Source organism: Leguminivora glycinivorella, chromosome 22, assembly GCF_023078275.1.
Source record: "Leguminivora glycinivorella isolate SPB_JAAS2020 chromosome 22, LegGlyc_1.1, whole genome shotgun sequence".
Classification (NCBI taxonomy): domain Eukaryota; kingdom Metazoa; phylum Arthropoda; class Insecta; order Lepidoptera; family Tortricidae; genus Leguminivora; species Leguminivora glycinivorella.
Genome location: NC_062992.1, coordinates 4,811,226 through 4,828,329, shown reverse-complemented (window position 1 = coordinate 4,828,329; position 17,104 = coordinate 4,811,226). Strand labels below are relative to the sequence as shown.

The 17,104-nt window shown below is 36.5% G+C and overlaps 1 protein-coding gene across 1 annotated transcript in view; it reads left to right on the top strand.

The window, feature by feature from the left end:
- LOC125238076 (orexin receptor type 2-like) overlaps positions 1-15,827 on the top strand; it is a 115,168-nt gene extending 99,341 nt beyond the window's left edge. The window contains exon 6 of the mRNA XM_048145366.1: positions 15,692-15,827. Within this exon, the coding sequence (XP_048001323.1) occupies positions 15,692-15,827 (136 nt within the window). The remainder of the gene's footprint in view (positions 1-15,691) is intronic.
- The last annotated feature ends 1,277 nt before the right edge of the window (positions 15,828-17,104 follow it).

Below are 17,104 nucleotides of genomic sequence, written 5' to 3'. Positions count from 1 at the left end.
GTACTTTTCTGTGAAAGAAAAATATATTATTTCTGACTTTCTGGCAAAGAAATTTCAAAGTGGCCATATAATTATAGCAAATTTTCCCAACTTTGGCAACTTGTATCCTTAAAAAATGTTAATCCGATTTCGATGCGATCTTAGTTTTCAACTATGAATGTATCTGTCTTTGATTTAAAAAAAAAATCATATATCGAAATTGTACATTTTGTCTGTCATTCTTTGAAATTATTCAGTGCGAGACGTAAAATTACTTTTTTTTAATTTTTTTCTTACTTTTTTTATTATATATTTTTTCCAAATTTTCTTTAAATTACATAAAGCAATACCTTTCATTTGAGATACGTTTTGTCCAAATCGGACGATACAATCAAAATAATTTTTTTTCATTTTCATAAAACACCTCGCTACGCTCGGCTTCCTAAGGAATGAAATTTCGATATCCTCTGAAAAAATCGTTTAGTTTGATGTCTACTATCACCATGCAAAGCGGCTTGCTTCCTTCTCAAAGTGCTGTTTTTTTTTTCATAATTAGTATGACTATTAAGTGTGTACCTAATATCATTAGGGTATTAGTCATACTTGTTATGGAGAATTTTTGGCCAAAAGCTGCACTTGCAAGCCGCTTTGCGTGGTGATAGTAGACATCATAGTAAACGATTTTTTCCGAGGATATCGAAATTTCATCCCTTAGGAAGCCGAGCGTAGCGAGGTGTTTTATGAAAATGAAAAAAAATCTATCTTTTTATTGTATCGTCTGATTTTGACAAAACGTATCTCAAATGAAAGGTATTGATTTGTGTAATTTAAAAAAAATACAAAGAAAAAAATTTGAAAGAAAAGTAAGAAAAAAATAAAAAAGTAAATTTACGTCTCGCACTGAATAACTTCAAAGAAGGACAGACAAAATGTACAATGTCGATATACGAGTTTTTTTTAATCGAAGACAGATAAATTTTTAGTTGAAAACTGAAGACCGCATCGAAATCAGATTAGCATTTCTTAAGATAGAAGTTGCCAAAGTTGGGAAAGATCGCTTTATATGGCCACTTTGAAATTCCTTTGCCAGAAAGTCAGAAATAATATGTTTTTCTGACACAGAAAAATACATAGTAACAGTACACATCAAAATAAAATTAAAAATTCCGAGGATATTATAATTCCATCCCTTAGAACGACGAGCGTAGCGAGGTCGGTTACGAAAACCGAAAAAAAGTCTCATTTTTTTGTACGTCGTCCGATTTGACAAAACATGTTTCATTTGAAAGGTATTGCTTTATGTAACTTAAAAAAAAATATTGAAAAAATTGGAAAAAAAAACCGGCCAAGAGCGTGTCGGGCCACGCTCAGTGTAGGGTTCCGTAGTTTTCCGTATTTTTCTCAAAAACTACTGAACCTATCAAGTTCAAAACAATTTTCCTAGAAAGTCTTTATAAAGTTCTACTTTTGAATTTTTTCATATTTTTTAAACATGATGTTCAAAAATTAGAGGGGGGGGGGGACGCACTTTTTTTTCCTTTAGGAGCGATTATTTCCGAAAATATTAATATTATGAAAAAACGATCTTAGTAAACCCTTATTAATTTTTAAATACCTATCCAACAATATATCATACGTTGGGGTTGGAATGAAAAAAAATATCAGCCCCCACTTTACATGTAGGGGGGGTACCCTAATAAAACATTTTTTTCCATTTTTTATTTTTGCACTTTGTTGGCGTGATTGATATACATATTGTTACCAAATTTCAGCTTTCTAGTGCTAACGGTTACTGAGATTATCCGCGGACGGACGGACGGACGGACGGACGGACGGACAGACAGACATGGCGAAACTATAAGGGTTCCTAGTTGACTACGGAACCCTAAAAATGTAAGATTTTTTTTAAAAAAACCTTAATTTTCGTATCACACTGAATAACCGCAAAAAACGGTAGACACGGTGTATAATTTCGATATATGATTTTTTAAAATTAAAGACAAATAAATGCATGATTATAAACTAAAAACCGAATCGAAATCGAATCAGTAGTTTTTAAGATGCAAGTTGTCAAAGTTGGCTTAGTTTGTTTATATGGTCGCTTATAAATTCCTTAGGCAGAAAGTCAGAAACATTATATTTTTCTTACAGTTAAAAGTATGCATAGGTAATAGACATCATTATAAACATTTTTTTACAAGGATATAAAAATTTCATTCCTTAGAAACCCTTAGAAAGACGATCCAATAAAAAAAACTGCCTTTTTTTTGTTTTTCGTAACAGACATCGCTACGCTCCGCTTTCCAAGGGATGAATTTTTTATATCCTCGTAAAAAATTGTTTATTATGATGTCTATTACCTATGCATACTTTTAACTGTAAGAAAAATATAATGTTTCTGACTTTCTGCCTAAGGAATTTATAAGCGACCATATAAACAAACTAAGCCAACTTTGACAACTTGCATCTTAAAAACTACTGATTCGATTTCGATTCGGTTTTTAGTTTATAATCATGCATTTATTTGTATTTAATTTTAAAAAATCATATATCGAAATTATACACCGTGTCTACCGTTTTTTGCGGTTATTCAGTGTGATACGAAAATTAAGGTTTTTTTTTTAAATCTTACATTTTTTTCCAATTTTTTTTTTAAGTTACATAAAGCAATACCTTTCAAATGAAACATGTTTTGTCAAAATCGGACGACGTACAAAAAAATGAGATTTTTTTTCGGTTTTCGTAACCGACCTCGCTACGCTCGTCGTTCTAAGGGATGAAATTATAATATCCTCGGAATTTTTAATTTTATTTTGATGTGTACTGTTATTATGTATTTTTCTGTGTCAGAAAAACATATTATTTCTGACTTTCTGGCAAAGGAATTTCAAAGTGGCCATATAAAGCGATCTTTCCCAACTTTGGCAACTTCTATCTTAAGAAATGCTAATCTGATTTCGATGCGGTCTTCAGTTTTCAACTAAAAATTTATCTGTCTTCGATTAAAAAAAACTCGTATATCGACATTGTACATTTTGTCTGTCATTCTTTGAAGTTATTCAGTGCGAGACGTAAATTTACTTTTTTTATTTTTTTCTTACTTTTCTTTCAAATTTTTTTTCTTTGTATTTTTTTTTAATTACACAAATTAATACCTTTCATTTGAGATACGTTTTGTCAAAATCGGACTACACAATAAAAAGATACAATTTTTTTAATTTTCATAAAACACCTCGCTACGCTCGGCTTCCTAAGGGATGAGATTTCGATATCCTCGGAAAAAATCGTTTACTATGATGTCTACTATCACCATGCAAAGCGGCTTGCTTCCATCCAAAAGTGCAGCTTTTTTTTCATAACTAGTATGACTATATTGATAAATATATTTTGGGATTTCTTCATAGGTGATAATGTAAAACTACCAACTGTTTAATGTGTTACATGGTAGCAAAATTATATCCACCTTGGACTACACACTACACCTAGGATTCTGACTTAAAATCCGGTTTTTGGTTTAGTTTCAGGTCTGGGTTCGGGTCCAAGTCTGAATTTCGCTTCCAATACTAGGTGTGGGTCCACATTTACCTTTGAGCCAGTTTGGTTGCTAATTTAACGATCATAAAGAAAGCTGTTTTATTCTCATCGTCATCATCATCATCAGTTCCACTTTGTCAATGCCACTGCTTTTAGGTACTGTAAATATGATATATTTGATGAAAATATAAAATGCGCTACTTATATACGCATGCCATTAAGATTTCCTTTTTTGTTATTAAAATAAAGACTTATTTTTTATTATAAAAATAAAACTGATAAACATAATTAAAAATTATATTGTAAATTTTATTTTTATGTTCTATTTAATATTAAGTATGAGTTTCAACACTTTCGTCGCAACTGGGAATTGATTAGGTAGGTATATACAGCGTGTGTACCTATTCCATACGGGCGAATATTTGAATAACGATTAGTATTGGACCTAAGGAGTCTAACTACATAGTTTTTTTATTGAATAGATGAGATATTTTTTCATACATAATAATTCAGCACGCAATGTATTACGTCCACATCAATTAGCGTACCAACCTAAACGTCATTACCACATGACGTTTATGTCATGTCAAGTTAATATGGACGGCGTACATTGCTGCTTGGTCAGATTAAAAAAAATAATGACTCTTAATTAATAACACTTTTTAATAAAATGATTATCCATATGATTCGTATGATTAGATACTATAACTGGATACATTATTCGCCCGTATGGAATCCACACGCTGTAGAGAATAAAATTATTGTCTAAACACAGGATTAGAATATTAAAACCTCAGTTCTGACAAATTGACCCATATCCTTGACTTGATTTGTGCTAACCCTACATAACATTTTTTTAATTTTTGACAGGGAAGCCTCGTGGTCTCGTCTTACAGAGCTAGAGCCCAGAGCCGCCAGACCTTCCGCATTTTCTCAAGGATGAAACTTTGGGAAGTTTGGGATAATGTGGTCGCATCGACTTTTAATGTTTGCATACTAACTAGCTCAGCCCGAAGGCCATTTTTTGCTATAAGTCTTATTTCTATATATGGCATCGTAAAAGACTTGCTTGAATTGATAATCATCATTTCCTTGACCATTACTGCTGGCCGTAACTCTTACCAGGCGCTTGAAAGTCTCTCTAACTTACTCTAATTTATCAAGCTGCCGATGACGAAAATGGTTAGGAAATGACGATAAATCAATTCCTAACAGTATTTTCTAAACCGTATATAAAAATCAGTTAATTTATGTCAAAAAACCGACCAAGAGCGTGCCGGGCCACTCTCAGTGTAGGGTTCCGTATTTTTCTCAAAAACTACTGAACCTATTTTAAAATAACTACTGAACCTATCAAGTTCAAAACATTTTTCCTAGAAAGTCTTTATAAAGTTCTACTTTTGTGATTTTTTCATATTTTTAAAACATATGGTTCAAAAGTTAGAGGGGGGGGACTCTTTTTTCCTTTAGAAGCGATTATTTCCGAAAATATTAATATTATCAAAAAACTATTTTTGTAAACCCTTATTGATTTTTAAATAATTATCCAACAATATATCACACGTTGGGGTTGGAATGAAAAAAAAATCAGTCTCCACTTTACATGTAGGGGGGGGGGGGGGTACCCTACCAAAACATTTTTTTACCACTTTGTCGGCGTAATTGATATACATATTGGTACCAAATTTCAGCTTTCTAGTGCTAACGGTTACTGAGATTATCCGCGGACGGACGGACGGACGGGCAGACAGACATGCTGGTTAAACTATTCGTAGTAGACTACGGAACCCTAAAAATGACCAACGGGCGGAACTAGCTAATAAGCAGACATTAAACGTCGATACGAACTCTACAAAGTTTCATCCTTGAAAAAAGGGGAAGAGTGCCTCATTTCACATGACATAAATTGTGAGCAAGATAATCGCTATGTGGGATATTGATCATGTCTTAGGGTCTTAGGGATCATACAGATGGACTGCTGCAACCGAACTGCAACATGTACGGGAACTATACAAATTAATGGAGGTAATTTGGCGTTACTCTGTGGACGTTACTTAGCTAAGGGCCACTTGCACCAACGAAAATGGAGGGTTAACCATCGGGTAAACCACCATTTTCTATGGAATTAGACAGTTGACAGCCCACTAACCACGAGATAAGTGGTTGGTGCAAGTGGGCCTAATGCGCATTATTATCATCTAAAATAAATAAGATAATATATGTACAATTTAGAATCTAATTTGTAACATCTTATAACACCATAGATGCAATAAATAAATATGAATGAATGGGATACAGTTATACACCGTCTACAAGCCGACATCTGTGCGTAATTCCAATAAAACTTACCTACAGTAAAGTTCAAGTCCGTCTGTATCGTTTTCATTAGGTATATTATTAGCAGACATCGTAACTTTTCCAGAAATTCTGGCGCAGTATTTTCGAGTTAAAGGAATATATATCATAGACATAGGCTACTTTTTGTCTCTTTCTAACGCGAGCGAAGCCGCAGGCAAATGCTATATATATATATATATATATATATATATATATATATATATATATATATATATTATATACCTATGTCAAAAGCCAGCTGGAGTTACAAATTTTATTATGCTTAAACTGTAAATTGAGCCTTAATGGATCATCTACCTAACTAGTACCTATAAAACACAATATGTAGACAAGAGACGCGGAAATTTGGTAAGATTTTGATGCAGATGGCAGTATTGGATAAGATATGCGTCGACCTTCCCTGTCTTTGTTTACGTCTCTGACTCGGTTGCTGCTGGCTGTGAGATTTGGTAAGATCCTGATGCAGATGTTGGATAAGATATGCGTCGACATTCCCTGTCTTTCTTTTCGTCTCTGACTTGACTGCTTCTGGCTGTACTCTATACTTATTAGGTTTTTATTTCAAGTATGTAAGTACTAAGTATATTTTTATAGAAAAATAAATGATATAAATGATATCTCGTGGTATTTAATACAACCCGTATAAGGTACAGCGGGCCAAATTTTGACGGGGGCAATTGTAACTAGTACATTTTGTCCATTATTAGACTATGATGTTAAGTTGTATCCACTGAACACGCCTATCATGTACGCCACAGGTGGACACTCTATTTAATAATGCAAACATTGTAAAACATGGAAAAAATAGACCAGTTACATTTGCCCCCAAGTCGAGATTTGTCCCGCTGTACCATATAGGTAATGCACAGCACAGGCCTCTGGAGACATGGAGGTATCGGCCTTCACACACGTCTTTAAAAATAAATAATGTTTGCGGGGATAAGCGACAATTTTTTATCTAAGTATAGAAAAATAACGCAAAATGAAGTGCAAAGTAATTTGAAATACACCTAGGTAAACTATCATCTGAGTAAGGAACGTTATCTACATATTTAGGTAAATCAAAGTCACATGAGACATGAGAAGGAAAACTAGATGACGCGTATTTTTTCTCTGTCTTCTTGTATGCTACCCTTTTTACAGTTTTAATTTCTCCAAGGAGGTCAGTAGTTGACTACAAACTCAAAATAACACTCTTGAAAAAAATTAAGGGTCACTGACCTTTCACAGTAAATTGAGGTAGTGTGAGTGAAGGGTGTTTGTGTGTGTAATGGGGTAATTTGACAGATTCTGAAAATTCTCCCTGCTCTACCCCCTCTTAAGGCGTATTCGCAGAACGAGGCATTTCGGTACAATAATGAATGTGTCGGGTGTGTCAGAACGTTCGAGTTTTGTATTATTGTTGTTTTGTTGTATTTTTTTTGAGGTAGGAGGTTGGAAACATTATTGCATGTAAATTATTGTAATTACATATTACAGAATAGATACTTTTTTCAGCAATACTTTGTTAATGTAATTGTATTTAAGTTGGTAAGTAATGAAGAATGTAGGTAATACTAGGACAAGGAAACTGCTATTTAATAAATATGATTGAATGACATAATAATTATAAGTATCAATAGTATTATTATACGCATGCACTACAATAAGCAGGCTATGCCTACACCAATTTTCACATGCCTAATAACGGCCGAATGTATTAAGGCTCTGTATCTTCATTTGTAACATCTTATGTACCATATATTCTTGTGAATAAATGAAATCTAAATCTAATCTAAAAATACGCAAAATCACCAAGGAAGATATAATAACAGGACAGATAAAGCCCATACAAAAAACCGTACCCCTGAAATGTATATGAATATGAATATGCATTATTTGAACTCTAGTCTAGGTATTGGTAATAACCATATACTCTGTGCCTATCTTAAGACATACAAAAGAACGTCAACACAAAAAAGGTCCTTATTTTTGTCATAATTTGGACATTTTCGGGCAGTTACATAATTTGTCGGTTAATTAACCAGATACTCGTACAAATGCCAAGCGGATCTGTCATTGAGCGACCTGTTTTTAATCCCCGACGCAAAAATTACGGGTGTTATAAGTTTGACGTGTCTGTCTGTCTGTCTGTCTGTTTGTCTGTTTGTCTGCCTGTCTGTCTGTCTGTCTGTCTGTGTGTGTGTGTGTGTGTGTGTCTGTCTGTGGCATCATAGCTCCCGAACGGATGAACCGATTTGGATTTAGTTTTTTTTTTGTCTGAAAGCTGAGTAAGTCGGGAGTGTTCTTAGCCATGTTTCATGAAAATTTGGTCTACAATGTCGCGGTCGGGGATTTTTTCAAAATTTTAATTTTGTGGTTAGGTTATTAACCTTTTTATTTGTTCGTGTAATGTTACTTTGAACTGGCATAAAGAGTCTTTTGAGGGCACATTTGTGATTGTGTTTAGTAAAACGTCCTACTTTTCAGTTACCATTAAGGCGAGATTTACTTGTATCTTTATATGAATAAACTGACAAAGTGGCTTTACAGCAATCGACAAAGTGGGACGTTTCCCTGTGCACACTCACATTTTGTTTCAATTGGCTTAAAAACCTAAAGATACAAAATATAGGTCAGACGTAGGTAAATGGAAGAGGAGTGCCGTCTCTATAGTTTTGGAATAGGAATAGCCAATAAAGCTCCCCGCTATGAGGTTATACTGATAACGTAAGTGATAAGGATTTCATTATGATTGTGACTGACTATAATGGCTTAGCCTTTTTTTGGACGCACAAATCTACAAGATTTTTCTAAAATGACTATTGATTTCCCAAGGAAATAATATTAGTAATAATAATCATGGGAGCGTGGGGTTTGCTGTGACAACTAATCCCAAGATTTTGCGTAGGCACTAATTTTACGAAAGCGACTGCCATCTGACCTTCCAACCCAAAGGTTTCCTCAATCAAAACCAATTAAAAAAAAATCAAAACCTACACGAGCTCAGACTGTGTGCTAGGAACGCGCCTCTTTCATATCCTAGCTAGCTTTATTTGACGTTCATATACGCATTGTAATATGCCTACTTGAAAAATAAATATTTCATTTTCATTTTTTTTAAATATTTGATCGCTAGTGTCCGAGGTGTGCCTTGATTGTACAAATAAACAATGTGCGCGAATTACGTATACCCTGGAGCCTGCTTCTTAAAATAGAAGTACCTACTAACTTGCATGAACATCAAAATTCAATGTCATTCGAGCTTTGTCACTACCTGGCTAAGTTTGTACGTAAATATCGCATCCGTCTCTTCATTACCATAACACTGTTTCCACGATATTCATTGATCTACGAATAGTGTTTATGTTGTAAACAAGCCGTTTCCGCTAGTTCAGGGGAACCAAGTGAACCAACTCATCGCTTTTAAGCAGCGTATCCACTTGAGGCGGCTTTGAGCAGCCTCGATTTGAAGCATACAGCCTCAATCTGAGGCTGCTCGCTCTGAGGCAAAGGCTCGAGATACGTATGGAGTAACGTGTGCAGTTTAGACCCTAGTCAAGTAGCAGCTGCTTTAATAGAAATTACCATAATTAAAGAGAATAGGAAGCAACCGATTCAGATTCTTTATTGGTAAAAATACATTATTTTTACACATCATACAATTACAATAAATAAGTCAACAAAAAGTTTAATCGCATAAAACTTACGTAGCGTAAAAGTGACTAATGACAATCAAGTGCGGGTAGTTCGAAAAACTCGTACAGCTAGAAGATGTTGATACAACTCCCAGCTAGTCTATCCGTGACCACGGACGTAATGTCATGTCCGAAACGTCGGGTTAAATATAAACGTAAACTTTACGCAATTAAGTCCCGTTTTAATTTAATAATATGAGTGAAGATCGTGTTAGTTTAAGTCAATATAATAAAAAGCTTAAGGTACAACGGGGCAAATCTCGACTGGGGGGCAAATGTAACTGGTCTATTTTTTCCATGTTTTACCATGTTTGCATTATTAAATAAATTGTTCACCGGTTATTTATGGTAGGCGTGTTCAGTGGATACATGTAGAACTCAACATCATAGTGTAATAATGAAAAAAATGGATCAGTTACAATTGCCCCCCAGTTGAGATTTGCCCCGCTGTATCTTATCGTAATATTTTTTATTTAACGGATCCCAGAGAACACTCGTTTAATTTTATCAGTCCATTGCGATCAGAGTTGACACGACCGTCTCCATCAAAATACAGGCGTGAGCTCGGCAAAAAAGAGACATTACTACGATACAAAATTTAAATTTTGAAAAGCCCACGGAATAGTGGACCGAATTTCAAACTAATTCACCTTTCAAACAAAAAATAATTCTAAATCGGTTCATCCGTTTGAAAGCTACGGCTATGCTACAGACAGACAGACACGTCAAACTTACAACACCCCGTCGTTTTTGCCTCGTGTCGTGGCGTGCTCAGGTAGAGGCAGCGTATCCAGTTGCGGAGCCTTGAAGTGAGGCAATTAACCGCTTGACGCGAGGCTGCCTCAAGTGGGTACCCGTCTTGAGCTCCGTTTGCGTATCACTACTTTACATTGCAAGTGCGTAATACTATTTCAACAAAAGGGTGGTGAGTAAACTTCCTTGATTGTACGGTTATTTGATTCTCAAGATTTCTCGCATTGACTTCACATGAATAAGTAACAGCTGCCGGCTTAGACGATGACAATCGACGCTACGGGGCGATTAAAACGCAGTCTGGCTCTGGCGCGCCACTTCGGAAGAGCGATAGGGAGAGATGGCTACGGTACGCTCACGAAGCGTAAGCGATTATGACGTTGGCTAAGCGCTGAGAGGTACAAGCTTTCGCTTCATTTTAATCTGTTGACTAGTTCCTAAAATAATACACGCAACATGTTAAGGCTACGTTACATGCTCCATACATAATATAACGGTCGGGTTTACAAACACTAAGTTCTCGCGCTTTGTACAGTCAACCAATTGGAACTGACGTTATAAATCAGATTGTAAGAAATCTCTTACTGCTTGGTTGTAGAGTGGCCTAGGGTTCCAATTGGTTGACTGTACACATAGGTATTTGTAAACGTTGAAACAAGGTAAAATAATGTTAATTAATCGCGTTCGACCTGTGTGTGTTCGACTTTAAATATCTGTACGAGTATAATCCAACATACTCCTGTCCAACATAGCACATAACTACATAAACTCACGCCTGTATTCCCAACAGGGGTAGATAGAGCACATGAAACTGCTTAAGTTTTAGTGGCACTCTTAACAATCTATTTTATTTAAATCACCAAACCAGCTAAAAGAGATTCGCGCGAATTGGTTAAAAATGGTGACCTAAATACTGAGTACATACAAAATATACATACAGGTATGTATAAAAATATGAAAGAGTTTAAAATAAACAAATCTCTTCTTTCTTGCGTTATCCCGGCATTTGCCAAGTCTCATAGGAGCCTGGGGTCCGCTTTGACAACTAATCCCAAGATTTGGCGTAGGCACTAGTTTTACGAAAGCGACTGTCATCTGCCCTTTCAACCCGAAAGGTAACTAGGCCTTATTGGAATTAGTCCGGTTTCCTCACGATGTTTTCCTTCACCGAAAAGCGACTGGCAAATATCAAATGACATTTCGCACATAAGTTCCGAAAACTGATCGCTACGAGCCGTGGTTAACAAACATTTATGAAGCTAAATTGAAACTAAGATCTTTTCCTATGCTCATTCAATTACACTAGAATCAGTTTATTCTCTTAACCAACTTCGATCCTTATGTAAAATAACTTAGTCATAAGATTATAAAGAACCAGCAAAAGTCCTTGAAAACTTCGAACTGACAACTTTGTTCAGAGCTAAATTTAAAACTTCGATGCGCTTCACTCGCTTCTTCACAACGATGTTATAACTTGCGAATCAATTTCAACCTACTTCGAATAGTCGATAGCAGTACTAAATTTAATAAAAATACTTAATAACTATAACCACAAAATTAAAATTTTGAAAAAACCCCCGACCGCGACATAGTGGACCGATTTTCATAAAACATGGCTAAAAACACTCCTAACTAACTCAGCTTTCAAACAAAAGAAACTAAATCGAAATCGGTTCATCCGTTCGGGAGCTACGATGCCACAGACAGACACACACACAGACAGACAGACAAACAGACAGACAGACACACACACAGACAGACACGTCAAACTTATAACACCCCGTCGTTTTTGCATCGGGGGTTAAAAATAGATTGAAGCAAAGAGGATCGAATAATAGATAGTAGGGGGAAATTAGCTAAAATTACGGCATAATTAATGGAAGGTTTTTTTTAATTGAAACATGTATGTTATAGACCGAAGTTATTTTTCATCAACCCTCCCCACTCCTCCCCCTCTGCGTCACCCCTCTACCCTCCCTTAAAGTGCCGAAAATGCGGTTTTTCTCGATTTCTGACAAAACTGTTGGAGATACAGAAAAAGCGCTTAGGAACGAAGTAATCCTTAATAAATTTACTACAAATCATTCATTAACACTTTGGTTCTAGCACTTATAGTTTACGCGTGATCCGTCACGAAAGTTGGTCCTTTGTTGCAATTTTCTTTAGTGAATGTTAAGTTTTCGCCCAAAATGCATACGAAATCGTCGAAATTTGTTTGATATAACTAAAATATTGTAACTCATGACTAAAATAAAATTAAGGGGAAAAATCACTACCATGGGTGGAATTTCCAATATGTCTTGGAATTCCAGTAACTATTTAAGACGTAATATTTTCACGGTAGTAGTCGCTAGGAGTACCATTTCTCTATATAGTATATCTATGACTGGGGATGAGCTTTTGGTAGCTGTTGGTAGAGCCCTGGAGTATCAATCCAAAAGCCGTGAGTTCAAGTCCCACCCATGGTAGTGATTTTTCCCACTGAAATTCATTTTCAGTTTATAATATTTTAGTAATATCAAACAGATTTCGTAAGCAATTTGGGAGAAAACTTAACATTCACTAAAGAAAATTGCAGCAAAGGACTAACTTTCGTGATGGATCACGCGAAACCTATAAGTGCTAGAACCAAAGTGTCAATGAACGATTTGTAGTAAATTTATCAAGGATTACTTTTTCCTACACGCTTTTTCTGTATCTACAACAGTTTTGTCAGAAATCGCAAAAAAACTGCATTTTCGGCTATTTAAGGGGGGAAGAGGGGGTGACGCAGAGGGGGAGGGATGGGGAGGGTTGATGAAAAATAACTTCGGCCTGTAATGTACATATCCCAATCAAAAAAATCTTCCATTAATTATGCCAACATTTTCATACATAACTTTCCAGAAGCAACGGACTAAGAGAGTTACTGTCGAAGTAAAATGTGTAATCACAGTGCATAGACTGCCATCTCTCGACACAAGCTTATATTTTTAAACCTTAGTTTTGACAATTTGGCCCATATTCTTAGCTTGATATGTGTTAAAATGTCAAAGATTAATATTAGCGCCGTCTAGCCGAGCGTCCCCCAAAGGTGTAACGCCATCTAGGCCACCGTTAGTGCGTTTTCACATTATCCGATCCGATATCGGATGTCGGGCCGATATCCCAAACATTACAGGCGCCATCTTGGATTTTTTCTATTGAAATCCTTCCGACATCCGATATCGGATCGGATAATGTGAAAACGGTCTTATGTACCTTTTTAACCCCGACGCAAAAACGAAGGGGTGTTATAAGTTTGACGTGTCTGTCTGTCTGTCTGTCTGTCTGTCTGTCCGTCCGTCTGTCTGTCTGTCTGTCTGTCTGTCTGTCTGTCTGTCTGTCTGTCTGTTTGTCTGTGTGTGTGTCTGTCTGTGGCATCATAGCTCCCGAACGGATGAACCGATTTCGATTTAGTTTTTTTTGTTTGAAAGCTGAGTTAGTCGGGAGTGTTCTTAGCTATGTTTCATGAAAATCGGTCCGCTATGTCGCAGTCGGGGGTTTTTTCAAAATTTTAATTTTGTGGTTAGGTTAGGTTATTCTGTATGGTCCTGAGATACGTTTTTTTCTTAGACTTTATTTATCTATACGGAGAGTAAGCCAATCACATGTTCATACTAACGAGCGATTTTAGGTCGGCGAATGTTCCGCGTCGATAAGTTTGGGAGACTCTTACGCCGTCGCGTCTCATTCTTCCATATCGATAAGGTTTGATTTCGTATGCGTCGCATCGCCGTCGCGCGATCATCGCGCGACCGTCGCCCACGGAAGCCACGGCGTTACACATGGCAGTCATATTCCCAATTTTAAATTTATTCAGACGTTTTGTATTCATGAGTTCAATATTTTGAAGCCGTAAAGTGTGTTTAGCATAGAAACTTATTTTCAGTTCATCGCGTTTTGCATATAGTTTCGTGAGCGTTTCGTGAGCGTTTGTGCATTCGGTTACGCACGCTGTTGTATTCCAATTCCAATGCTGGGCATTAAAAAGAAAAAAAAACATTTATTTCAGACCACAAAATCCATACAAGGTTAACGGCCCAGCCACGACATTGGTCTAAGCGCGGCAGCGGCGAGCAGCAGCCATACGTGCGAATGAAAAGTCCCATCGCTGTGTCTCGCTTCAATGTATAGCCGCCGCTCGCCGCTGTCGCGCTTAGACCAATGTCGTGGCTGAGCCGTAATACTTACACCTAGATGCTAGCACTATGTTAGTTGCCTTAGTACCTAATTACAACCTATTTCAATTTCAATTTCAAATATTTATTCAAGTAGGCTTAATTAAATAAGCACTTTTGACATGTCATACAAAATATTAACAATTACAGCTTAAGAATTACAATAATAATTATATTACAGTTATACGAAATTAATAATATATTACCTCGGACAATGCCGATCAAATATATGAAACAAACGCGTTCCTACGCACACAGTCATATTAGAGCCCATAAAAGGCGTAATCCATAGTTGCTGAGATCGCCGTCACCGAAATCGGTGAGGAGTACTATATTTATAATATAAGTTTATGTAGGTGACGTACCAAGCTTGTGTGAGTGAGATTAGACAACCCCGCCATTGACATTGTATTATTTATTTTGTTAGGTCGTCTACGAGTATGTGACGAGATTTCCATACATTATTTTTTATATAGGAGTTTCCTATCTAAACGCCCTGGACGCGTCTTTGACAGCCAGTGACTGTGAGGTTACCGAGAGAAGGTGGGCGGTACTTTAGTGGGAGACAGAAAGTGGCCATACTGTACGATAGTACCACAGTATAATGACGACTCAGTAGTTAATTCGACGACCGGTCTGGCTCAGTCGGTAGTGACCCTGCCTGCTAAGCCACGGTCCTGGGTTCGAATCCCGGTAAAGGGCATTTATTTGTGTGATGAGCACAGATATTTGTTCCTGGGTCATGGATGTTTTCTATATATATTAAGTATGTATTTATCTATTTAAGTATGTTTATCGTCGCTTAGCACCCATAGTACAAGCTTTGCTTAGTTTGGGGCTAAGTTGATCTGTGTAAGGTGTCCCCAATATTTATTTATTTATTTATTTAATATCCGGCAGCGGCGACGCAATCGGTATTTGGCTCTCTCGCACGCGTGAGTATGTACTGAGTGTACTGACGCGACCGTGATCCTCCGGTTTCGCATGTACTCGCTGCACTTCGCTGCGTGCGAGCGCTACTCAAGGACAAACCGCGCGGCGCAAAATTTGTTAGAAGAATTATTACTGGTTTTATACTGTGATAGTACTTTATTGTACTGTGGCAAAGGTCTCCTCTCTTTCTTCCACGCTATAGTCTATCAAAGGTATATATTGCAACTGGATTATTTGATAATTCTTTTTCTATTTCAGATACACTGGCGTTCTCGATCAGCTGAACAACAACGACATCGTTTCGTCACTGGCGCTGGTGTCGCATATTATGTGCTACGTAAACTCCGCTATCAACCCCGTCATTTACAATTTTATGAGCGGTAAGTCACCTTAAGTAAAACTATTTTCACCACACCAACTGGTAAAGGCTTACTTTGCTATTCGAAAAGAGCAAAATTGCGTTTTATCCACAAGAGTGCAAAGTAATTTTATACAAAAACTTGGTGTCTAGTAGGATTTGTGTGCAGTTATTTTTTCATTCGCTACTACTGACTGTACTTTACGCGTAGGTGCGTAGCCTGGGTCGCTAGTTTACAATACAAGCCAAATTTACCTTTGACTGTAATGGAAATCGGTTTCGACGAACGAAGGGACCTTCCACATGAGTAGATCAAAGGGAATTAGTATTTCGACGAAAATAAAACACAATTTCGGTGAACACGGATCGTTGACATCAGCCTTTGAACCATTTACCGAAATTTCAAAAGGCCATGGTGTTCAATTGACTGAATCTTATAATGGCAATTTTGTTTTTGAATAGCATATTCTCAAAATACCTTACCCTCATATTTTAGGCACTAGTTTTACGAAAGCGACTGTCATCAGACCTTCCAACCCGAAGTGTAAATTTTGTAGTAAGGTACAGCGGGGCAAATCTCGACTGGGGGACATTTGTAACTGGTCCATTTTTTCCATGTTTTAAAATGTTTGCATTATTAAATAGAGTGTCCACCGGTTATGTATGGTAGGCGTGTTCAGTGGATACATGTAGAACTCAACATCATAGTGTAATAATGGAAACATTGGATTAGTTACAAAATGTACCCCAGTCGAGATTTGTCCCGCTGTACCTTACTACAAAATTTACACTTCGGGTTGGAAGGTCTGATGGCAGTCGCTTTCGTAAAACTAGTGCCTACGCCAAATCTTGGGATTAGTTGTTAAAGCGGACCCTAGGCTCCCGTGAATGCCGTGATAACGCAAGGAGGATAATGATGAAGTAAGTGCGATTGATCATATTGCAAGACCAAATCTTTTCAATATTTTATTACTAAATATAAGTACTTATAAGAAAAATCCTGTTGTTATTTTATGATTATATCTAAATGTCAGACTGGACAGACGGGTGGAAATTGAAGTGACAATTTTTTTCAAATATTACATGATCACAAATTGACAGACCTTCTAAAAAAAAATGGTTGATGTTTATAAGATAAGATTTTATTCAAGTATAATAGAGGAGCGAATGCTGTAGATCCTGTCACTGCAACGAAAAAATAAATTAGAAAATATTCGATTTCAATCAAGATCAATTTTGACGATAGAAATGTTGTTATTTTATTATATTTTTCATGATTTCGTTTACAATTGTAGGCATATTATAACTGTTAG